Source organism: Colossoma macropomum, unplaced genomic scaffold (assembly GCF_904425465.1).
Source record: "Colossoma macropomum unplaced genomic scaffold, Colossoma_macropomum, whole genome shotgun sequence".
Taxonomy (NCBI): Eukaryota; Metazoa; Chordata; class Actinopteri; order Characiformes; family Serrasalmidae; genus Colossoma; species Colossoma macropomum.
In genome coordinates, this window is record NW_023494789.1 from 38,207,736 (window position 1) to 38,232,601 (window position 24,866).

The window sequence follows — 24,866 nt, forward strand, 5'->3', positions numbered from 1 at the left end:
TCTCTGCTCATCGTAGGTTGAGAAGCCATCGATACTAAGGCAAGAATGTTTTTGTTTTGAGCTCCAACACTGGGTAAGCTGTACAAGCTCTACTCGACCATCATTGTGGAATGTGGAAACACGAAAAGGGCCTATTGAAAGTTGTGTTTTTATTTCTACTGTAAAATTACTTTTCTGGAGATACATATTATGATCTGACAGTGACGAAATACTAAACTGTGCCCCAACTCTTTGTATCTATTTTAATTCAGTAATAATTGGTCTTCTTTATTTGTCCACGTATGTTTTTAATCTTGCCAGTTAAAGCCTCTGTGACATTTCTATTTTGACTGTTGAGTTACAGCCAATGCAAATAAACATTTTGAGGGAGCAGTTTCTTCAGCTTCTTCAGAAAAGCTCAGTCTTGTTCTTTATTTCAGTCAAATGCATCCATGAAAATCACTGCTTTTAGGTAACCTTTTAGAGTCAAGCTGTTTACTTAAGCAATAGAACAAGGACTGTGTTATCGCAAATAACATCACAAGCTGGAATTAGCCAGAAACTAATGCAGCGCATGAGCTGTGAAATGCTTTACAGACTGGCTGGGACAAAATGATATGCAGGTTAGTCTGGGAGGTATAAAAAAGTTAAGCTAAAGCTGATGTTATGACGGTTTTATGGCTCTATCCCTGTAGTAAAAGAATACTTTTTCTGGTACTACAACATTTAGGGCTTCTTTGCTCAAGGTTTCTGTGTTATCACGAATAACATCACAGCTGAGATTCCGTCACAGGCTGAAAGCAAATATTTTAAATCATCACAGTGACGATCTTATTCATGATAACACTGTTGCTTTTATCCAACAGTTCTGCAGAATAAAGAAAAACATAAAGCACAGAAACCCCATTGTATTAAATGTGCTGTAATAGTGGCAATTCCTTCCGCCACAAAAGTATTACTCTTTGCTTTATAGATAGAGCCATAAAACTGTCACAATATCAGGTTCAGCTCAGCTTTTTCAATACGTTGTTCCAAGTATTTCACAGCCCATCTTGTTTGCTGATCTGTAATTTGCTGATTCCAGTTTGTTTAGTTGTTCCATCACAGCTACCGACCGGAAAGCTCACAACCACAGGTTAAAATTTAGTCCGGCGGTCACTCTCTTCTTCAGAATCTAACCAAACAGACAAATATTATCTAATGTGTCCATTTTCTGTTTTTGTATATGCTAAAGTTGAAACTCAGTAATTAGCTGCAGCGTAAAGCAAGTCAATTCATAGCAAACAGTGCTCAGCAGAATGATACAGTTATGGTAAAAAAACGGTGTTGTGACCATAAAAAACAGCAAAAGCTAAATGCCTCTCAATAAAATTGTGCCACTGGAGCTGTCAGCATGACTCCTCTCCTTAGTGTGGGAGAAAGTAAGAAGTCAAGCTTAGCTGCAGACTTAACAAAGTAAAAAAAAACTTTGGGGGCAAATATTGATGTCCCAAAACTACCAATTCTATGTGTGATCATACAATAAAACAACATAGTGACTAATTGCTTGTGAAAGTATATAGGGATATGGAGGGATTACAAAGTGTAAAAACAAATTTAAGCAGACAGAACTGTATATCTCCATTTTTTTTTTTCATTTTTTGGACAGTATTTGAAAACACCAACTGTCCTTTTACATTGTGTGAAAATTTCACAATGAATGGAACAACAGAAAGAGTCCAAAACTGCTTGGAATAAAATCTCTTAACCTCAATTTACATTGAAAATGATTGTTTTTTCCTTCTCCTTTAAAGTTACCATTTTGAAGATATGAGGTTTTGTTCAATCATTGACGAAATGCTTTATGTTTTGTATGTAACATGTATGTAATTTTGCTGTCATTAGTGATGGTATCAATCCGCTACCAAATCATATAAGTATCAGGCCGATATCAGGGAAAAAATCTGGATTAGATATTAGAGGGGAAAAAAACTGAATGTGATCCAATCTTGTAACAAATCTGTTCTGAAATAGCACTCACTCACACTGTGTGATGAGACATTATTTTTAGATTCTCATCTTAAGTGAAATGCTATAATAAAGGCCCATATCAGGAACAATGTTTTCTCTCCTTTTTTAATAAAAGAGTATGGTAGTAGCTAGTATGTAAACGTTGTTAAAATTTCAAAACATAGCACTCATTCAGTTTGCAAATGGAAACTTTGCTGCCTGTTTTGAATTAAACATTTTTGCAGTGTTATAAAAACAACGCATTTATAAATATCTGCCTATTCAGCCCGCAGCAGTTAAGCCCCACCCATTTGTGTTGAAGTAATAAGGAGTGCCAACAGCGTGGTCTATTTTTTGATTAAACCACAATACAGGTCAACCAATCAGAACAGAGATCATTACCATACATCATTTTAAAGGGACCAGTAACAGAAACAGCCTGTTTTTGTTTTCAAAGGATAAGAAGTTGTAAAATGGTCTGTTTTTGATACATAAAACCAAAGAAATGTCATCAGTTGACAAAAAAAGAGAGAATAATGGAGGATATTGGCCCTATACAAATTATTTAAAACTAAGTAGTCTTAAAGGAAAAAATATCAGGTATCAGCAGATACTCAAGGTTTCAATATTGGTATCAGAAAATAAAAATTGGTATCGTGCTGTCTCTAGCTGTGATACATGTCCCGTGAAAGTCAAACGGAGCAACAAAATGCTATCTCAGCCTCCAGTGAGGCTTATAGGCTAAAGCAAATTTCGAAATCCATATATATTTTGACACCAGTCCTTGTCACGGACCAGCTCCGAACAGAGGAGGAAACAGACTTAACATCCATTGCCTTACAAGCAAGTAGTTTGAAAAACAGCTTGCGTTCATTTCACACTGGTCATCAACACCTTTCAGGAATAAGAGGAAGCGAATGCCACAGCCATATGCAATCAGTCGTCAAAGCAAGCCTCCAAAAGCAAAGTTAGCATGTCTCATCTTTCATCCCTGCGCAAGGAAAAGAATCAACTGAAGGCGGTTACAGGCAGGCACAGCTAGGCAAAAGCCACATGGCCGGTCCATCAGGTTCTGAGGGAGAAGCTCATACTTGTTCCACCGTCAGCTCAGGTGCATGAGTCACTCACTTCACACACAAACATACATGCATAGAAAGAGTGTGCAATGAAGAAACGGTGCAAAATATAGCATGCTGGTGAAGATGTATAACAAAACATGTGGCTGAAGTTGGCTTCTTATTTGAATTCTCCATTCCAAATGGAGAAGCTCTGGCTCCACAGGCCACAGGCACCAGCGTGTAACTGCTGAACCATTTAAAGTGGAATGGAAAATTTGAATAAGGAGCTGACTTCAGCTTAGTAAACAAATGGTTCATCTGCACCTTTTAGTGATATATGAGCTTTGAAGCAGTGTCAGTGCGTCAAGGCCAGCGACTCAGGCATAACTTGTATGTAATTGCTAGTGCTGCATTTTACCCTACCAATGGTTAAACCTGTCACAGAGCAACTTTATCATTTTCACTCGAGTCACATCCCCTTCAAGAGAGCTGAGCTGTAATGTCAGACTAGAATGCCAGTTTACTCAATGAATTCAGCGATTTCGCAACCAGCCACACATCTCTGTCCCGTAAATTATGATGAGCTCGGAAAAAAAAGCGTCTAGGTGATTCCATGTGTAGTAATGAGCAAATATTATCTTATTCCTTACTGGCAACTGTTGCTCAAGAGCTTATTCTTCTCATACGTTCATATGTTGAGGGATTGACCACATACTGGATTTTATCTTGCATCCATCTGTTGTGCCGTCACGCCCATTTGCAGGATGGCGAGGTGAGAGCTGAAAAAAGGGAACTGTGTTTAGAGGCCATGAATAAACAAACACACTGGAGAGGAGAGATCCAGGTAAGGCAGGTGTGCCAGACGTTAAAAGCTGAGAACAAACAAGCAGCCCTGCTTGTGTGGCTCATTTCTTTTCAGGAGCTTCCTGGGAAATCCGGTCATCATCTACTGACCTGCATTTTTCAGGCTTGATAAAATAAGATATGTAACAGTCACTGCTACTGCGTTTGTGCCCTTACATATAAAAAAGACTGTGCACTTGAATAAGCCATTATCCGCATGCTTCACTGGCAGAAGTGCATGAACCGATGACCCAACGACATAAATGAGAAGACTTAACAGGCACTATGAACAGTGTTGTTATTTTTCTTTTTATTCTTCTTTATCCTATAGCTTTAAAAGACTTTTACACATATATGAAAAGAAAATCATCCCCACGGCCTAACCACTATATGATAAAAAACGAACCCGTTTATAAAAAGCTGAACACATCTGTTTGAAAGTTAAACCATACACCAGAATTGTACCGATATTTACAAATCCCATTAAATTACAACATAAATTAGAAAATATTTACATTTAGGGTGAGATGGAAACGACAGTTCTAGTCCGAGTCTAAAGGCATTAAAAAGACGTACTGTATTTACAGAAAACATATATAATTTCACACAAAACATACATGCATATGCCTGTCTGATCTTCTCTGACCGACGGATTCCAAAAAATGTTGAGCGGAAGTCCCTAATTGTTCATAGCTGGGGACAATTTTGTTCATAAAAACCCCATAAATGGCCAAAAGCCAGTAGTGGGTCCAGGCTTTCATTCCACTCTCCTATAACTAGGCCAGTTTGCATTGTTTTTCATGTAGTTGCTAAATAATAAGCCTTAAAAAGTAACACGTCTGGGAATTAAAGGGGTTAATGTGTTCTGAATAGGTGGCATTAAAGGAGACTAAAATATAATGCTCCTGAAAGCGGCATGTAGTCTCCACAATGATTTAGTGCCTTCAGGGTCATTTGAATCTGGACCTATTTATCTTGAGATCCACAACATACATAGCACTCAGTCATGCTAACAATACTCCCACAGACAAAAAGTACAATAACACTGCGTCCAAATGAAGTCAAGCAAAGAGCAACTCATTCTCACAAGCAGATCGCATGTCCTCTGCATGTTCTATAGGGGTTCAGCACCAAGAAGACAAAAATGTAGGACTTCCTCTTCATGAAAAAATAAACAAAAACACAAGAGAAAATATTTAAAATCCACATAAACTCTTGAAATGGTGTCTGCATTGTTTTTTTTTTAAAAAAAAAGCTTCTCAGCGTAGAGCCATGGACAACATGCATGTGTCTACAGATGCTGTTGAGGAAAGTGGTAATCATCTACGTGAGCCACTCAAAAGGGGCAAAGCATTTAAACGTCTGTGTCGAGGAGAGGTTCTGGTAGACCAGGACATGAAGGAAGGGGCACTAACGATGCCCAGCGTCCGTCGAAATCAATGTGAAACTGAACCAATGACAACAACTACGATGACAAGAATGCAACAGTCAAACGTAGTCCATGAGACACCACTGTCCTTAAAAAGCTCCAGTCCAGCTTCACCCGTTCACTTCCTGTGCTTGTCCATCTTGTCTGTAGCTTTGCTACCTCCATCTGAGGAGCCTTGTGAGGTGTCTCCGCCTGCACTCAGGTACATTTTGTCCACCTGCTTGATAGCCTCGTTGAGGTAGTTCTGCAACGAGGTCATGGCGGCACAGATGGCTGGAGAGCCGAAGCCGTGGGTGATGAGGCTGAAGTGGGTCAGGCACCCCTGGATCCCTGGTTCCAGGATGGGTGCAGGCCGCGAGTTGCCCAGCGGAGAACGATCTTGGGTCAGGAGGTCGGTGAACTCCTTGCAGATTTGCCTGGGTGGGAAGAATAATAAATTATACATGTTGTAAATCTGTTAAAAAATAATATAACCCCCATCTTTTTTTAGTAGTTAAGACGCACATAAATGGAATGAGTCACCCCATGGAACCCCCACCTGTGTCAGACTGATTCAGTCTACGAATTTATTATTCTTATTAATCTGCACTGTCTAGATCAGAGGTCTTCAAATCCAGACCCGGAATCTGGATTCAAGGTCCGGATTTAAATACCTCTGGTCTAGACATTAGAGAGGGATGCCAAATTTTTGTTAAATTGCTGAACTCTGACTCCTAATTTTGAACCTTATTTTCTCCAGATGTGAGACTTTTCTCATTTTTAATTAAGCCACACTTTAGCAGATGAGTCATTTGCCCCCTTCCAGGATACTAGTACTTTCTTTGATGTGAAAAAAACAAGATAGCAAATGCTGTTGGAGTCTCTGAAGCCTGGACAGCTCATTAGAGTCACCAATCATTACCAGAAGTGGGTCAGGCGACAGCAGATATGCGCAGACATGTTTCAAATGTGAGAATAAGAAAGATACCCTTTATTTTAAGCATAATTCTAGAGGTTATTAAGGCAAAATATCAAACCAGCATAGACTACTCCCTTCAAAATGTAAAGAATTTTGTATGAAGTGTCAGGAATCTGGAAAAAGTAGGATGGTTCTGTCAGTAATGTGGTAAATGGAAAAACTGACAGGACTGAGAGTTACTCACTTGGCTGCCAAGAGCATGTTCTTGCGAGAGTTGATCTCGTTGCGTTCTACATGTGGCCGTCCGAGGTACTCGGCAACTGCCTTGGCAGGAAACTCAGTCTCACAGACATAACCAAAGTCTCGGGCCAGGTGTACAGCCTCACCTGCAGATGTTAATCAGAGGTGAGTCAGGTTCATAAAACTGTGCAAACGAATATGAGTCATCGTTCAACCCAGCAGTTCACCCAGTGAGTCAAGTAGTGCCACAAAAAGGAATCAGTTCCCAGCCAGAGGGATTTGAGGGCTACAGAGAAGAACATAGATGGACGCATCTTCTCTAGGAAGGGAGGGGTGGGTGGTCATACTGCATGCTTTTAATGGGCTTATGTAGCTGAAGGCAGCAAACAGTTCCACAGATCCGACAGAGGCTCTTATTGATAGACCACCCATTACACTGCAGAGTCTCCATCTTTAAGGTCAGTCTCTCCTCTTGGCTAGCAAACACATGATAACAAGCTCCAATTCAGCTTTGAAGGTCTCTAAATAACATAGCCTTCCAGTCATGTTCCTCGTCCTACTAACAGTGAGAATGGCAACATCACGGAAAAGAAAAAGAGTATTCCGTGTAGCTGTGGGCACTAGCTCACTCATGATGCTTGCATTAACATCTCTGTGACTCATTGCTTGAATATACTCTCGCAAAAGGTACAGCTTCAGATGAAATGTCATGAAATTAAAGTATTTGTTAGCACACACCCTTAAGGTTAATTTGTACTCTGTGAGTACAAAAAAAAAAAAAACATGGTTAGCATTTTAAGATCTCAAGAACGCTTGAGGTGGCTAAGCCAGTACATGTCATAGTCTAGCATGATAAACAGCTCCACTGCAGATGATCCGCTGGAATTTATAGGTCTGGTTTTTATGAGCCATTTCTTGCTCTTCAAGTTTTGGGCAGCTGCTTGCTAACCTCAAAATGTCAACTGAAACATCTTCACACATGCAAACTCTTTCTTCATGTCTGATGAAAGCTAGGCTGCATTCACATAGTGGACATTCTTCTTTTGTACTGGGTATAGAATAAAAAACATGAGCTTAAGACAAGCAAGCAGTAATAGCAAACCAGTGAAATCTGACTTGGAGTTTAGAATCATGTCTACTACAAAACTATTTGGGGTAAATATTATCAGTCACATCACATACTGATTAAAATGTGGCTGTACTGCTAACTCGTGACCATGACTGCTTCTATGGTGCCTCAACAGGGGACATTCAGAAAATAAACTCATACCTTCTACTAGCGCTGTTAGCAAGGTGACATTAGCTGCCTTCCTGCGACCTGCTGGCAAGTTCAGCCCGATCTTGTCCAGCTTCTCTCTGAGGGATCGTCCACCATTCTTTGACTTAGCCCTGTGTGATACAACAAACAATTTGTAAGTTTTTCAGTCCGAATAAACCACGTGTTAACTGCAGGCAAAACACATGAGTTTTGACAATGAGAGATATTTTTCTTCTAGTCTACTGTATGTGTCTTGAAAGCACACATTCACGTAAATAAATACAAAACTGCAAGTGTGCGGACAAATGAAACCACAGCCTCAGAGCCTTTGGAGTGAAAATACACACACACACACACACACAGATGCACACACGCACAAACAAATTCCCCACTTAATTGAGCCGCTTCATTTTTCCGCATGACTAGGCCTGGAGGCCTAGCGCTGCCCTCCGCATGGCGGGTGAGTGAGAAGCGACATCTTTAGGGAGGAGTGAGTACCCCCTGACTGCCCCCTCCACCCCAAACGATCTCTACATGACCTACTTAATAATGTCTGTCACACATCTCTATGTGTTTTTGTTTCAGGAAAAAAAGTCCTGACTTTGTAGGAAAACCACAGAAAAACAGGACTAATCTTCACTGTCAGGACCAACAACAGTATGTATTATTACATATAGATACTGATATACACATTCAGATACACTTATATATGCATATATGCATGTAATATACGGTCGTATGCAAAGGTTTGAACACCCCAGGTAAAATGAACACATCCTCTTCAGGGAAACTTAAAATGGCACTTTAATGCAAATTTTATTGAACAATTTCTACTCGCTTGCTGAATTTAACATATCGGGGAAAAAAATAAAACATAAAAGACAACTTTTGCGCAGGCCACATTTTATGTTTTGTTTTTTCCCCAGTATGTTAAATTCAGCAGATAAACACAACAGTAATTGTGCATTAAAATGTGCCAAATTATTTTTTTACTAAGAAAATAAATAAAACCTGTTATTTGCCCAAACTTTTGCAAACAAATCAATTTAAAAATATTATTATTATATTGAAGTACTTAAATACATTGGGGTCCACAAGTCTGAGATCACCAGTGAAAAATGCTTATATTTTGCATTCTTTTCTGAACAGTACAATAATTTGAGTGAACTGTTTTAGAAATTTTAAAATGGATTTCAGAATTTCTCAGTATTTGACTTCCTCCTTTTCTTTTAATGGCAGCATGCATTGTCTTTTTTTACCTTTTTGTACAAAGGCCTTAACAGGGTCAATGTTACAATTTTGCCTAAATTTGAATAGCGATCTAGAACTAGTGCAGAAACCTGGATATTTCTTCTTGTTATAAAAATGAATTCATTTCCAGGTTTAATTGAAAAAAAAATTCCAAGATTTTCAATGTGGTCTTTTGACCCCAATCTATATATAATACATATGACACATTTGTAAAACCACACATCCTGGCAGTACAAAAACAAACCTGCGTATGTGTGTGTGTGTGCGTGTGTGTGTGAGACACACAAGGGAAGTGAAAAACGTGCATTCCCAGCAAAAACAGCTCACACACATCAGAGCTACGGAGACACCCCCTTCTCTCTCCATTTCCCTCAACACTGTTCCTGCCCGCATATGGGGCAACAAGGGGCACGAGGTCAACTGTTCAGCTACAGTTAAAATCAGCCAAGCAGCCCGTCTCTTCACACATACACCCCTCCTCACTCCTTTATCTTTCACACATACAGATATATACAGTAATGCTCCTCACCATCTACAGAATGACTGAAGGCATTACTCTCTACAGCACATTGCATACATGTAATAGTTTTAACTAAGAGATTAGTCATTGCTCTGTACCACAAATGGCAATAAGATATAATAAAAGAGCTACCCAGTGTGTAAAAAGGCTTATAAAGCACAACATCCAAACATACAAATATAGGAAAAAATAGCATAACTAGCGTAATTTGTAGAGACTGTGTGTAATAGTCTTATGGCAGCAAATGAAGTAATTTCTTTTTGTATTTTATCTAAATCCATATGACAAATGCCTAAAATTAAACTCCCAATCATATAGAATTACACTTATATTTTAAATATTTCTCTAAAAACAAAAAAGTAATCACTGATAAAAACACCACGCCGTTCTCTACACCAAAATATACCAACAACACTAACCAGGCATTTGTTAAACCAGCACTTTGTTTCTGAATGTTGTGAATATGTGTTTATTTATAGGCATATTAGTTTCCATTTCTCACCTGCGTAGTACTCCCCCAAGCAGAGAGGCATTGAGACACTCGGGTGGGGACAGACGTCTCTGGACCTCGGCTACGGTCACTTTGTATTTAGAGGTGGAGCTGAGCAAAGAGAGGCGGCCCGGAACCGAGCAGAACACTTCTGTGGGATTGGATACCATGCCCAGCAGGGACTCCTTCTGGAAGGGAAGACCCATCGGGTTCCCCTTGGGAAGGGTCACTGGACCTGAGGAGGAGAGACGTGCAATTATGCTCAACCATAATGTTCCAGTAACACAGAGGAGGTGGACAAAAGGCAGACAGTGATCTTGATTTATAATTAGAGTTTAGGGAGGGAATCTTTGGGGTTGTTTGGAAAACAGACACTATCTGTTTTTCTCAAGAATGAATTTAATGGTATTTAAACTGAACAGACTAGAATAGATGTTAACAAGTCTAAGACACTTGAGTGTGGGTCCACACTTCTATTCCTCTCTCTTGCGTCTTTGCAATTTTTGGATCCTTTCTAATAGTTACTGTCTAATAAGTCTTAAGATCAACAACTTATTAAGAAGCCTACAATTTAAGAAGTTAATACAGTTGCTGTCCTTATGAAATCGCTTTCAGTCATATGCAAAGGTTTGGGTGATTTGGTCAAATTACACATTTTGTTGATTTTCTAAGTAAAAATAAGTTACGCCCTCTACAGAGAACACACATCTGCATTATTCGTATTGTGATGAATTTAATGCACAGAGGAAAAAATAATAAAAAAATGGGCCTGTGCAAAAGTTACGGCACATTTTGAACTTTATATTTTTTTTCCAACATGTTAAACTTGGCAAATACAAAGAATTGTGCACTAAAATGTAATAATATTATTTAAATGTGTTCCCTGTAGAGGATGAGTTAACTTACTAAAACATGTAATTTGACATGTAATTGGATGTGAAGTTCTCTAATTAGAAACAGATATAGACCCTGATAACTCACTGCTGTTTACAGACGAGCTCTTCTGCCTCATTCTGTACAGCAATCGCTACAAACTAAGCAAACTGTTCCGCGAGCCATGCTCCGAGTAACAAACAGCACATTCGACAGTCAGCACAATTAGCACAGCTAAGCAAAAGCCATCAGTTCCACAGTCTGCTTATTACTGTATTTAACACTGAGAACCTGTTTTAATGCTAAACTTTAGTCCCGGGTTGAGCTTAAGCCAAGACTAAAAGGGCTTTTCAGCAGTGACTCACCACTGACATTTCAATGTAGTGTTGAAACTGGCCCTGAGAGACTAAGACCAGGCTCGGTCTCCGAGAGTCTGCCCTGTATATCACCTCCAATCAGGCACCACTACTAAGAGAGCCCCCCTAAACACAGCATCTCTGAAAGTGATCAAGATGCCACAGTTCTAATTCTGAAGCACACCAAAGAGTAGAACCTCAAAAGCAGGATGGGTGGTCGTTCAGGACAAAAACGGATGTTTGTGTCCTGTGGTGTTTCAGTATGGGCAGAAGCCATATGGCATTAATAAAATATGCACAACTCCGAGACCATTTGGGAAAACAAAATAGATGATGTAAATGTTTGACTAGTAATCCGTCCCCGTTTGATGTTCAGAGTTTATCGAACGGTCTATTCTGTGTCCGACCTGAGACTCAGATGGTCGAAGAAGTCAATGAGATAATAAATGTGAGCCAAAATTGAGACTTATGTAAACCATAATAGGGGCCTGTGCTGTGCCAGAGTCATTCATACTATAATCAAGTCTTCAAATGTATTGGCGTAAATGTGCATTTGTCAAGATGCTCCACAGAGTTAAAAGAGACTCTAAATTACTGACTGACAAAAACGAATGCCAAACTTGTCAAATCTGCTTGTGGTGGAAACATCCCACGGTGGACGCACAGAGACACAATAAATTATACTGTATAAAATGGCAAAGATAAGTAAAGAGCTATGCCCATCGATCCCTTTGGTCACTTAAAATGCAGCCCTGTGAAAAAAATACTCACATGACATTTTTTAAAAGCTATGCAGCCTCTATTGTGGGAAATGTGCTCACAGACTTTAATCAAATATAACTTTTTGATCATAATATTTCTAGCCAGCAATTGCACTGTTTTCAGTAAACTTTCCTCAGCTTATCACTTTTTATTATCACAGTGTTGTACGCTGCTGTATGGGGAGTTTGATACATTTGTTTTTTTATTATTTCTTCTTTATTTACAGTAGATATAGCACGTTTTGTCTTTGTGTAGATGTAACACTCGACCAGGGTGGGTGAAAAATATAACAAGACATTTGAAGACATTTTCACTTACTCAATACATATCATTATATTTCTGTACTCCACATTACAGAAATATAAGAATGTTGTTGAAGTTGGGACACAATACCAGCAAAACAGCAGTGCCGCAATTTAAACATGCTACATAATCCACGCAATCAAGCAGGACAAATTAAGCTGTCTTTGTAATGAAACATGCAGCTGTTTAGGTAGTGACGATAGCCGAGATCTGAGATTTTTTAACATGACGTATTGTGACATAATTTATCCCAAAAACAAATATAGTGATATTTCCCAGCGCTGCACTTAGCTACATTTCTTATACTACTTTACTGTATTAACGCATCTCAGTGAGGCGTAAACCCATTACAAAGTTTCAGAGAGATTTGCTCACAGTATGAGTGGGTACACTGAAACTGTAATCAAGTAAAAGTGGTACTTCAGTGAAATAACCTCAGTACTGGCCAAAGAACAACTTAAACAGGAGTGAAAAGTTATTTTTAAACTCCTGAGTTCCAGTTCCCTGCAGAACTGCAGTGGAACCTCTTACTACATCCAGCAGCTATCAGCATAGGAAGCTTGTTCGGCTCTATTCTTTTGGGATACATTTGGTCTAAATTAAAATGCTGCAAAAGCTACAAAGTGAGAGGTCTGACCAACGCCAGGCAGTCCAGATGCTGAACCAACAGAACAGAATGAAATTAAACCCAAACTTAATGTGAATGAACACAGTGGAGCTGTGGAAATGATTACCTTCCTCGCGAGTATGCAAAAGTTTGACTTTCTAAGCGGAAAAAGTCAGCATATCCTCTAGGAAAACCTTACAAATGTTTTCCATTTGTTTGCTCAGTTTAGTATAATAGAAAAATAAACACAAGGTGCCATAACTTTTGCACAGGCTACATCTTCTCCATTATGTGAAATTCAGCAAGTAAACAGCAGATATGCATTAAAATGAGCAGTAGTGTGTTCTCTGTAGAGGATGCTTCACTCATTCTTGCTTACAGGAATCAATAAAAACGTCATTTACCCAGGGGTGCACAAACTTTTGTGTAGACAGTCTCAAAAGCTTTAAAATGGTATTTAAATGCTCAGATCTGACCAAATTCACCTATTTACTACCTCATACCAGTGCACATGTGCTCTTGCTGACTAAGAGCTTCCCGTATGGCTCCGTCTATCTGAGTCAAAAGCACTTCGTGTCCCAACACCTGACCGAGCTCTGTAGGCTCTCTGTGCTCTGCCCGTCTCAGAGCTGCCACACCCCGCGCGCTGTTCCTTCACGTCTCTCTCCGCGTTTCGCGTGACTCCGCTGAGGCGGTCAGCTCTGACAGCACTCAACGCTCATTCACCGCAGCGAGCAGCATTAAGCTCGGCGAACAAAGATGGCCCGGGCCTCTTCTCTCTGAGCCAACAGAGCGTTTTAAAGATTGCCCAACTTCCACAACTTGTCAGCTCGTCTGCCATTTCGCGAGGATTCCTCCTCCTGACTTTCCATTCATGCCGAGTGAGGACTACAATGCGAGGAGGATCAAGCCCAGATTAGTTAAATGGAGCACACGGCCAAAACGGATTAGAGGGAGAGTTTGAAGCAGAGCTTCCTCAGCCTCTCCCTCTCAGGCTCTGGCCGGGTAAAAGCAGCCACACTGCGGAGCTGGGAGCCGTAACTGGGGCCAGATGTGCATCATGGTGTTATTTTATGCCCATCTTTATGTTAGTGCACTTCCCCCCTGTTCGTCCTGTCAGGCCTCATATTATCAGTATTAATAACGAGAAGAGCACTTTGCTTTGTCCTTCCTCGACAACAAACGCAGCGATGCAGCAAGAGCGAGCAGCCTGATTTTCAACTTATATATATTACGCATTTTTAAAATGGTCTATTGCGTGTTTTGATACATATATGTGTGTGTGTGTGTGTGTGTGTGTATATATATATATATATATATATATATATATATATATATATATGTGTGTGTGTGTGTGTGTGTGTGTGTGTGTGTGTTCATATATATATATATATATATATATATATATATATATATATATATATATATATATATATATACACATGTATGTGTATGTGTATTTGAAAATTCTGAAGCTTTTTAACACAGTTTACCCAAAACTCAAAAGTTTGTGCACCCCTGGTTAAGTGAAGTTTTTATTGATTTCTGTGAGACTAAGTGAACGCATCCTCTACAGAGAACACACTTCTGCACATTTTAATGCACAGCTGCTGTTCACTTGCTGAATTTCCCATAATGGAGAAAACATAAGATGTAGCCTGTGCAAAATTTATGGCACCTTGTGTTTATTTTTTCCATTATACTAGACTCAGCAAACAAATGGAAGATGTGCACCGGAATCTGCAGAAAAACATGGCACCATATATATATATATATATATATATATATATATATATATATATATATATATATATATATATAAGAAAAACTTAAATAAGAGGAAGAATAAAAACCTACCTTTTTTGATGACTGTCTGGTCGGCGATTACAATACTGTGATCTTCTACATGCTGTGTGAAATAAATCAATATTAAATATTAGGGTTAAAATGACTCACTCAGTCAACTTAATTACAAATAAGCCAAACTAAATCACACAGGTCAGATTCCTCAGTCCATCACAGCGAGCGCGCCTCGTCAAAAAGCCTCAAAAAAAAAACACAAAAAAAACAACACAAAGGAAAATTCAGTTTCTCTAAAAAGTTCTGAGCGCTTACCTGCACGTCGTCCAGTCCTTGGCCCATGTCGTGCAGCCCCATGTTCTCACCTATGGCCGCCTCGATGCCATGGACGTGCGGGGGCAGCAGCTCGGGCCTCCTGAAGCCGTCTCTGCGCAACCCGGACGACCCCCCCTCCAAACCGAGGATCTGGCTGGCCAGCCCGCTGCGGCCGTGCGGCCCGAGCCCGTCCTGGTTTTGGCGGCCGGGCCACGGCTGCTGCTGATTGGACGTTGGAGACTGGTGTATGGAGTTGATGTTGAAGGGGTCGCTGAGGTGGGAGTAGGGGTCGCTGGACTGTGCGTAGGGCAGGGGCTGGTACGGAGGGGGGAAGTACGGGGGCTGGAAGTCAGAGCCGGTGGAGTGAGTGAGGGAAGGAGCCGGACTGTAGAGGTGCTGACTGACCGCGGGCAGGTGGGGTAACCGGGGGTTCCCATTGCTGCTGCCGTCATGTCTCTCCTGCTGGAATAGAGACACAGATGGGACGTCAGGTCAGCACAGAAGTGGCACTGCTTCATTTAAAGTCCACGCTGTTGTAATTGAAGCTGCCTGTTTATGGCGATTCCTTTCGCTCATTTAAATACCAGCTACAACTGGAACAAACCAGTTTCTTTAATTGCTTGATGGCCTATTTGAACACACTTCAGCTTCTCCTGAAGGTCAGTCAGAAAGACATGCATAAAGCACAAAGCTGCTATGGACAGACACCACAAAGTGTAATTTAATGTTTGAGAAGTTTCACCTGAAAAGGTTTTAGGATGTTGCATCAGAAATTGGCAGTGCATGATAAGCGTAGACAAAGAAGAGTCTCACGCGAGAAACGTTAAGGAGAAAAAGGTTATTTGATTAAAGGGAGTCGTCTGTTTACTTGAAAAAATAAAAATAAAAACAAAACAGACAAACAAAAGTAAATGATAACTTACACAATTTACCCTCACTGGATAGAAAAGCAGATTTTATTTTATGTTTTTATTCAAAATAGAGATGATTATTTTAATTATTTCTATTGTAGATTACATACATTATAGCATACAATGTTATTCTGATTAGCCATAAATAAATAAATAAAAAACAAACAAACAAAAAATCAAAAATAATAAAAGTCAACTGAATTTTTTTCTCAAATAAGTTTTACATATTAGTACATATGTATCAGCACGTGGCACATATATGACATATATGAGTACAGGTCACTTTGGTCAGAAACTGTCCCGGAATGTCTAAATGTCCACACCTTGAACGAGACTGTATTTGTTAAGGTGTTATTAATGCGATATAACTGAGATTGCGGACAAAGACTGAAGATCCAGTCGAGACTGAATAGGAGCGAAATCAAAGCACCGGACGGACCAGGACAGCGCGAGAACAGGCTTGAATTCTGCTCATGAATATTTATTTTAAAAAGTGAGATGCTGTTTAATCGGCTCGTGCATTAAACCCACGTGCCCTGCAGGATTTGAAGGCCATTTCAGCTGCTGAACTGCTGTAAACAAATCCTGCGACTGAAACTCAAAACTTTTTAACTGTTTCTTGTTAAAACTCGCGGTCAGTCTGCTCCCTTTAACGAAACACACTCATCGCTGAAGCTTTCGCACATGTGACGCGAGGGCCAGCGTAGAAAGGACGCCCGGCGCGCGCGCACTTACCTCGCAGTCCTCCTCGTACTTCACGTTATCTGCTAACTTCCACAACATCTTCTCTCTTTTGGATCAAGGCGAATCTCACGCGCACAGGCTTGTCACAGTGTCGGCTCGTGCAGTTTTTACTCCAGAAAGCGCAGAGCAGGCGGCGAGCAAATGCATCAACTGGCGAAGCGGGCGGCCGAGTGTGCGGAGAGGAAGACCAGCGAGCCACATGAAGCTCTGGGCTCAGACTGTCGGGAGATGAACGGCTGCCAAACGTCCCCTTCCAGGAAGAAGCGACTCATGCGCGCGCGCGGGGCTCTGCAGAGTAACCCGGACTCCCTCTGACGGCCGAACTGCTCTGCTGTCCTTCACTCGCTCATCCCTCTTTAAATCTTGCCACTATATTCGCCCAGCCGCCGAAAGGGGGCGGGGCGCCGTCGAGACGTCATAATGAGCGACGACGGGGCGCGCTTTGACGATTGGCTGGCGAGGAAACGACGGACCAATCACTGCGCTGTCCGCCTGCTCACGAGCCAGCGCTGCTGGATATTCAGAAGTCGGTGTTATTTTTATGTTCGATAAAATAACAACGAAAGGGAAAGTTGGCGTCATGCTGGAGATACATCGCCTCAAACTATGATATTGTCAATGACTTACGATTCATGATTTTAATTAATGAACTGTTTGTAGTATTTCCTACATTCCCTACCACAACATATATATATATATATATATATATATATATATATATATATATATATATACGTGTGTGTGTGCAAGCTTTATATATATATATATATATATATTCATTTTCTTATTGTATGTATATATTTCTGTGTGTGCACGCTTATATATACAGTTAAGGCCATGGTTACTGTTACAGCTGGTATTACAGTGTTATAACAGTATGAGGTACTTCACAGTTGTATATCTCTAGTGAATATATACATATATATATATATATATATATATATATATATATATATATATATATATATACGTATGCTCTAACTGTCTTTTTTATCTGTCTATTTCTGCCTGATTTATGTCTGTTTTTATTTCTATTTTTATTTCTGCCTAATATATGTAAGTTTATGAACAATTACATGTATTGATACTGTAACACTGCAATTTCCCTTCGAGATTAATAAAGTTCTATCTATCTATCTATCTATCTATCTATCTATCTATCTATTCTAAATAATCAAGCGTTAGAGATCCACAGCTCAGTACCATTTATTTTTGTTGTTGTTATAAGACAAATAAGAACCAACTAAATAAATGACGTGCTCTCTTAACACGTCACCAGCGCACTCACTTCTACCTCTAAATTCATTTGTGTGCTATACATTTATTTACACGAGATTTAATCCCTCAAATTATGAGCCGTCAGCTGAAACAGTGAAGCCATGCCCACGCCGAGAGGTCAGCTCTGTCTGTAGACGGTATCTTCCCATCATCATTTGAAGTCATTCTAACACCAGTGAATCCCATTTAAGCCCTGAGTCTATAAGCCTTTGGCTGTTTACATGCTGAGGTAGAGCGGAGTCTGTCTGCTGGATCTTCGCCTCCTCGCTCACAGCGGGCTGCGTTCTCTTAACCACTAAGCGCCACAGATTGCCCCTCTAATCTTAATCACCGTTTTCGGTGGAGCTTCTAGCGGTCAGAACAAGGCAGAACAAAGCTGCCGCTTTTGTCTACAGAAAAACCAAACAACAGCCGAGCTCAAAGGGGACGTTCACCAAATAAATAAAAAGCGCAATAATCAGTGACACGTGCTGCTAAATTGTTGGCGAATCTGTTCTTAAGCTTCAATTCATAAAAAGTTGTTAAAGCTCCTCTAAGCACACGAACCCAAAGCGGACAGGCTGACCGACTCTGACTGGCTTTTCTGTATGTTCTGCAGGCGCTTCATTCACTGTGAACAGACATTTCCAGCTCTAGAAGTGAGTTCCACGCTTTTGACCTGTTGTGATTAAACGCGCTGCTTGTCTGAAGTAACTGTCCAAATTAAGGCCTCAGCTAAAACTGTTCTAAATTGAAAAAAGTTTTCCTGCCAAGCACTGTTTACTGGTGTGACCTGTAAACAGATTTCTAAATCTTTAAAATAGACAGTCTGGCTGCGGAGGTCGACAGCCGGGTGTGCTCGTGCGATGGGTTCAGTTTTCGAAAAAACATGCAATTTAGATAGAATTTCACATTTCAGGTTTTTCGACACATCGTAGTGCCTTGATTGTAAAGGCCTTTATGGCACGTGAATGAGAAAATTTCTTATTAGCTACACAATAACGCTGCCCGCTCAGACGCTCTGTAGGCCTATTAAACCCGAAATATATAAATTCTATCTATCTATCTATCTATCTATCTATCTATCTAAGTATTTTGTAACTATATATGTAACGTAACTGTATTTTAGATATAATCTACGTCGATTGCATTCTTTGATCTAAACTGAATCGAGACATTTAACTTTGTTTGTGAGTGAATTAAATGATCCGAGTTAAAATATATTTTACATATTATATGCTAATTGTCCACAGTTGAAAATATCAACCCATTATGTACCCATTAAATACGAGTTAGAGAGTCCTCAAAACTACAAATGTACGAAATGTAGGCACAATTATTATTATCATTATGATTATTATTATTACTGCTACTACTACTATTACTAGTAGAAATTGCAGTGATAATAGTGGTGGTAATATAGTTGTTATTGTTGTCTTACATGCGATCATTTTCACTAGTAGTATTATTTAACATTTGCTGATCTTTTCCTCGTGGATGTGAGAAAAACCATAAAGCTCCCTCATCGGGATATTTAAAACAGGCTGTTTAAATGAGCCCATTAAGAGACTTTTGACTAAATGAATTCAGTTGGAAAAGTCCACGTCGACCTCATCCTCTAATCCCCATCAGCAGAAGATGCTCAGCGCAGTCCGTAAAATACAAAGAAAACAAAGAATAGTCGTTCCTCGCTCTCAGAGCGGAATGGCCGTCCGGACCGTCACAGACCGAGCAGATCAATAAATAAACACAGAAACAGGACTCACCCTCCAGTCGAGCCTCTCTAATAAGGACATCTGCATGGGTGGCTGCACGGTCCTTTCCGACAAACAGCAAATGCTGAGCTCGCGCAGAGGAAGAGCGCTCACTTACACCTGGCTCGCGGCGCATGCGCGGATCAGCGCAACACCTGAGTGGAGGCCGCGACATTCCGCTCGTTTCCCCACCGGTATTCAGACAGGCCCCGCCCTTCTGCGCCGGGATTGGCTAAGCGGCGCGCGCTTGCGCGGCCCAGAGGCTTCGAGTCTGAGCTACCAACCAATCCTGTCGCGGGAGGGCGGGGCCTGTCTGAAAACGGGCGGGAAAAGAAATAACAATAAACGCTCTAGTGAAGCAGATCTGCCTCAGAGACGTGCTCGGGATAAAAGAGTGATCAGCCATTAAAACAATCAATATAAAGAGAGAGGAGGAGCGCGTGGACTAACCACGGTTTGATGCGCTCTGAGGCAGAGTGAAGGTTAATACATCAGCAAAGCCTCAAACACGCTTGCTCTGTTGTTGTCTTGCCAAAATAATTAAAAATTCATTGTTAATTAAGGCGGTGTGGAGCTCTTAGAGACTCTCGTCACTTGGTTGCTGTACAGGAAGCTTTAAAGGGCACATATCGTGCATTTTTCTTGGATTTTTATTACTTTTCCCCTCCTTAATTCCACTTACGACATTCGTGTAGCTGCGTGCTCCAAAAACAGCCCTAAGTAATTTTCACATGACCGTTTTCTAACCTCTCTTTATCCCTTACGATTAAAAGTGTTGCGCTCCTTACTGAGCCTCGAGACTGATATGTGTAAGTAAGCTCTGTTCTGATTGGCTGCTCTGTGTTGTAACTCATTCAGACAGCAGTCCAGGCAAAAAAAACAAAACAAAAAAACACTCCTTTAAACTCAGATGTGACTGAGCGGAGCTAAACTGCTGTAAGCTGAATAGGTGAATTACGTAGATGCATTGTTTTTTTTGTGACATCACAACAACTATAAATTTAAAATGAGCTCTCTTTGCGGCGTTATGTTCTATACATGGACAGTATGGGTTTAGGAGTGAATGGTGCTTTTTAAACGTATACATAATACATTAAACTCTTATTTTTCACAATATTCACTTTTCCATTAATTTGGCCCTTTAATACGGAGAAACCCTTTAAGAAACGTTCAGATTAAAGTGGAATTGAGTATCTCGGAATCTAAAGAAAGTAAGAAGTGGTGAGAAATGGTAAACGACAAGAAGGAACTTGTGTCTGGTGTCATGTGTTGTTTTGGAGGTTTGTAAAACATTTTACCATAATCTATTTACGTCTATTTAACATTTAACATTTTATCTAAAAATGATCGCAGTGTTAGAAATAAAAATGCTGTTCAGGTACATCTTTCGTTCATCAAGGTACAAACAACGTAAATGTGGTTTTAAGGTCCAACCGTGAACCTTAAATAAGTTTTTCAAGGTGAAAAGTTCGTATTTGTATCTTTTCATAACCGAATGTTTTAAAACAGAACAGTAAAATAAAGGCCTGGAGACGAGACGGGGTGTGTGGAGTCAGTACAGCTTAGAAAATATAGTCTCAATAGATTATGGTACAATTATGTTCCCTTGAGGGTCCCACCTCAGTTACAAGATGGGGAACCGCCCAGTGACAATTTCATACCTTTATATCTGAGAGTGTAGGTGAAAATCCACGCTAAGTAAGCGGTTTATACTGAGCGAATTTGAAACGAAAATGTGCGCAGATAAACGCGTTTGCAACTTGACGCAGGAGCTGCAGTCTGACTGCGATAGACGCATTAAAGAAGGCAAGTACACAAATACTGAGAACTCACCATACGAACAGAACGAAATTCAGGTACTTTATAAATGAGGATCATTAGAATAAAGGTGGACTCAGTACTCCGCTAGTTCTTTGTTGTTCTTCAGAGTTCCTCCCACCTGAATCCCCTTATTCATTTCTCAGGTAACAGCATCACAGTGCCTCCAGCACAACAACAACAACAACAACAACAATAATAATAATAATAATAACATTTCAATGTGTCACCTCCTTTAACTAAATCCAAGTGAAATGTATGTTAAACGACTTTTAATATGTGATTCAGTCTGTTTATTTCTTCTTTTCTAAAGGTGCAAAACACAACTGCTTCAGTGGCCCATATCCTACCTTTTTCTTTGCTTCTCCTTTCCCCCCTGAGGTCAAGTTATACCATAAACCTATGATTTATGTACCAAAAACAGTCATAATTCATTTTTACATGGTCATTTTCCAACCTCTCCAAAATGATCTCTTTTGTCTCATTGGCTGTCTTGTACTGTGCTTCATTCAAAAGGTAGTCCGGGCTGAAACACTCTTTATAACTTCAACATAAATGGGCAGGGCCAAACTACTGTAATCTGCATAGATGTATACATTCAAATATAACGGTTTTCATTACAACAATCAAATTCTTTTATCCACAAAAAAGAGGAAAATTTGGTTTTATTTGATGTGAGCCCTTTAAATTCAGACTGTTCCCCAATTTAGGCTGCTAGACTTCAAGGTTTAACGCATCAGTTTGCAAACATAAAGCAAACAAATCTGTCGATATCCGAAACCCTCTGGACGGCTCCGCCAGCTGCACTGAGAGTTTAACCAACAGTCAGTGCTTTGCTGCCATCTAATGGCCAATCAAAGTAACTGCAGGTAAAAAAAACTAGGTATGAGGTTTTATTTACAAATCGCATTTCGCATGTAAGGGTGTACATTGTTTACTGAATAAGAAGCACACTGACATCTTCAAACAAGTAATGGAATATACCGTCACACAGTCATCAATACATAGGACACATTTATCCACTCGCATCCTAAAGAAGTATGTTAGTACAAACCAAGTTGCCAGTTTACCATGTAGCTACAGTCACCAGCCATTTCGTCAGGTACACCTATCACACAGGCACACTTTGTAGGTTTATAATTACTGACTGCAGTCCCTCTTGTTAGTTCACGAAGATATTTTGGTATCAAGCAAGTGAGTAAATCTCCCAGGGGCAGTGATTTTGAGAATACTTTGAATACTATGTATGGGCTTAATGAAGAATCAGATATCAGGCCTTTTCTTTGACGAACCTCTCATTCAGAAGGATCATCCTGTGGGCCAAATTAAAGCAGCAAATTAATTTATACTTGTGATAAAAATCATTTTTTATTTGAGATTACTATTATGGTATGTCTTTTTCTTTTAAACTATGACTTTTTAAGAACTATTGTGTGGATGATATATGTTCTTGTGCATGTTTGTAATCATGTTGGCGGGCAGGTAATTTTATGCAATCAATACTGGCCCCTACTGTGTTTTTCACAAGGGTGTTTGCCTTATGAAGACCATCGAGGTTGAAATGTTGCAATATTATATAAATAAATAAATGAGCTCTGAGATATGTGAAAAATCGACACAAATTTTTGTTGAAGTGTCACAAATCCGATTTTTTGCCCAAATGCGACTCAGATCTGACACGCAAATCTGATCTTTTCAAATTCGACCTGAGCCATATTCATATGTGGTCCTAGATCGGATCGTTTCGTGGCCATGCGACCTTAATGTGACGCTCAGACTGGAATTTATGTCCTTTTTTCCCCACTGCGCGTGCGCCATCATTCAGCGTTGCCACGGCAGCAGCGCCGAACAGAAGATAAAGCCTGTAAATGGTGGAAAAGTAACACATCTCACCTTTCTCGCCTTCTTCTCTCTAATAATGTAGCTGAGAGCTGTTCAGAGTTAATTATCTTCTCAGTGAAGCTCGCTCTGCTCGTTAGTTTGTTTGCTGACGATGCACATGATTCATTCACGTGACGTTACTGAGTAGGATGTGTGCATGCGGGTCATTTCAGGACCCCGGTTTGCTCACATTAATGGCAGATTTGAATCACTTACCTAAACGAGTCTGAACCATCGTGCTAGAGAGATTGGATTTGAGCAAAAAATCAGATTTGAGCAATAAGGCTTGTAATGTGAATGTAGCCTGGGTGTAAGGTGTAGCAGCATAATTGTACACCTACAAACCTGCACTTATATACTAGGTGTACCTAAATGTTTGGTCATAAACTGGTAACTGGTGTATAGCATTAGAGTGATGCATAATAAAGACTGAAATCAATTAATCATAATAAAGAAAACAGAAATTTCACACATTTTGAAATTTGCTGTCAGCTCAAACAAGCCCTATATTTTGTCTAAAAAGAAAAAAAAAAACATGCAGGAAAAACGATCATCCCCTTTTTCTGAGGGGAAGATCTTATATTTCTACCTCAAAACAAAAAGAAATTGTAAAAATGTTTCTTAAAGGTAAAAATTTAAAATACATTGCAAGCAACAGTGGACACAAACTATGTCACAATGAGAAGGGGAAGGATTCAACAACCCTCCATCACCACTAGAGGGTGCTACCGACACAGAAACAAGAAAACTGCTCTCAAAAGTGGTAAGGAGTGTGGGTGACCCAGTTGGAAATTTGGTCTTTGGTGCGCTTGGCGGAGCTGTGAGTAGTGAAGATTGATTTGTAGGCCTCTGATTTCCCCTCCATATCCTGGATGGATCTTTTACTCCCCACTGGAGCAGCAGGTTTTACTGTTTTAGAGGAGCCAGAAGGTCCTGGAGCTGTAGATGGATCAAATAAAAGAAAAAGATCAATTAAGTTTGCAAAACTGTAGTTACTGAGTGCAAATGTTTTCCAGCAAAATGGATGTTAAATTCTGATGTGTCTTGTGTTGAAATTTATGAGTTGTGATCAACCACTGTACATACTACTTAGCTCATCCTAGTGCATCTATGGCTTTAGAACAAACTCAACACGTACTAGAAATACCTGAAGAATGAAAAAAAACATCAGAGGTAAAATTAAAATGAAAACTTCAACATGTATTATGTTTGCATTTAGATTTCTGAAATATATTGAATTTTGGGCTCAAAATGAAAATTCAAATTTAATACCGTGATTTATAAGCAATGAATATTATTAAAATAAAAAAAAAACCTGGTATGTGTGTGAAATCGAGCTGGTTCATGTTAGCCAACCTGTTAACAGTAGTTAAGGGCCTTTTTGGAAATGTAGCTAGCTATAACAATGGCTTATAGCTAGCTTGATTCTGTAGCTCTCCACTATTCAAGTAGCGTATTAGCAGGTGTGGCGATGGCACAGCAATAAATCCATATAATCTGATGCTTGTTTTCTAAAGGATATTCCTACAT

At 39.9% G+C, this 24,866-nt stretch overlaps 2 protein-coding genes across 5 annotated transcripts in view; both read right to left on the reverse strand.

Annotated features, from left to right (window-relative positions):
- Positions 1-4,714: 4,714 nt before the first annotated feature.
- tfap2c (transcription factor AP-2 gamma (activating enhancer binding protein 2 gamma)) lies at positions 4,715-19,759 on the reverse strand. Of its 4 annotated transcripts, none has more exons than XM_036571225.1 (7): positions 19,650-19,759; positions 14,972-15,433; positions 14,714-14,765; positions 9,968-10,190; positions 7,707-7,825; positions 6,441-6,582; positions 4,715-5,714 (listed from the first exon to the last, which is right to left on the reverse strand). In XM_036571225.1, exons 1-7 carry the CDS (start codon positions 19,683-19,685, stop codon positions 5,417-5,419), a joined length of 1,332 nt encoding a protein of 443 aa, XP_036427118.1. In that variant the 5' UTR covers positions 19,686-19,759; the 3' UTR covers positions 4,715-5,416. The 4 variants fall into 4 exon arrangements, with proteins under 4 accessions (XP_036427118.1, XP_036427119.1, XP_036427117.1 ...); XM_036571226.1 differs by having other exon boundaries at positions 14,972-15,430; positions 19,650-19,749; XM_036571224.1 differs by lacking the exon at positions 19,650-19,759 and adding an exon at positions 16,618-16,972 and having other exon boundaries at positions 14,972-15,430.
- A 2,576-nt stretch (positions 19,760-22,335) lies between these two features.
- The window catches only part of rtf2 (replication termination factor 2), a 50,074-nt gene continuing 47,543 nt past the window's right edge, over positions 22,336-24,866 (reverse strand). The window contains exon 9 of the mRNA XM_036571229.1: positions 22,336-24,275. Within this exon, the coding sequence (XP_036427122.1) occupies positions 24,091-24,275 (185 nt within the window). The 3' untranslated portion in view covers positions 22,336-24,090. The remainder of the gene's footprint in view (positions 24,276-24,866) is intronic.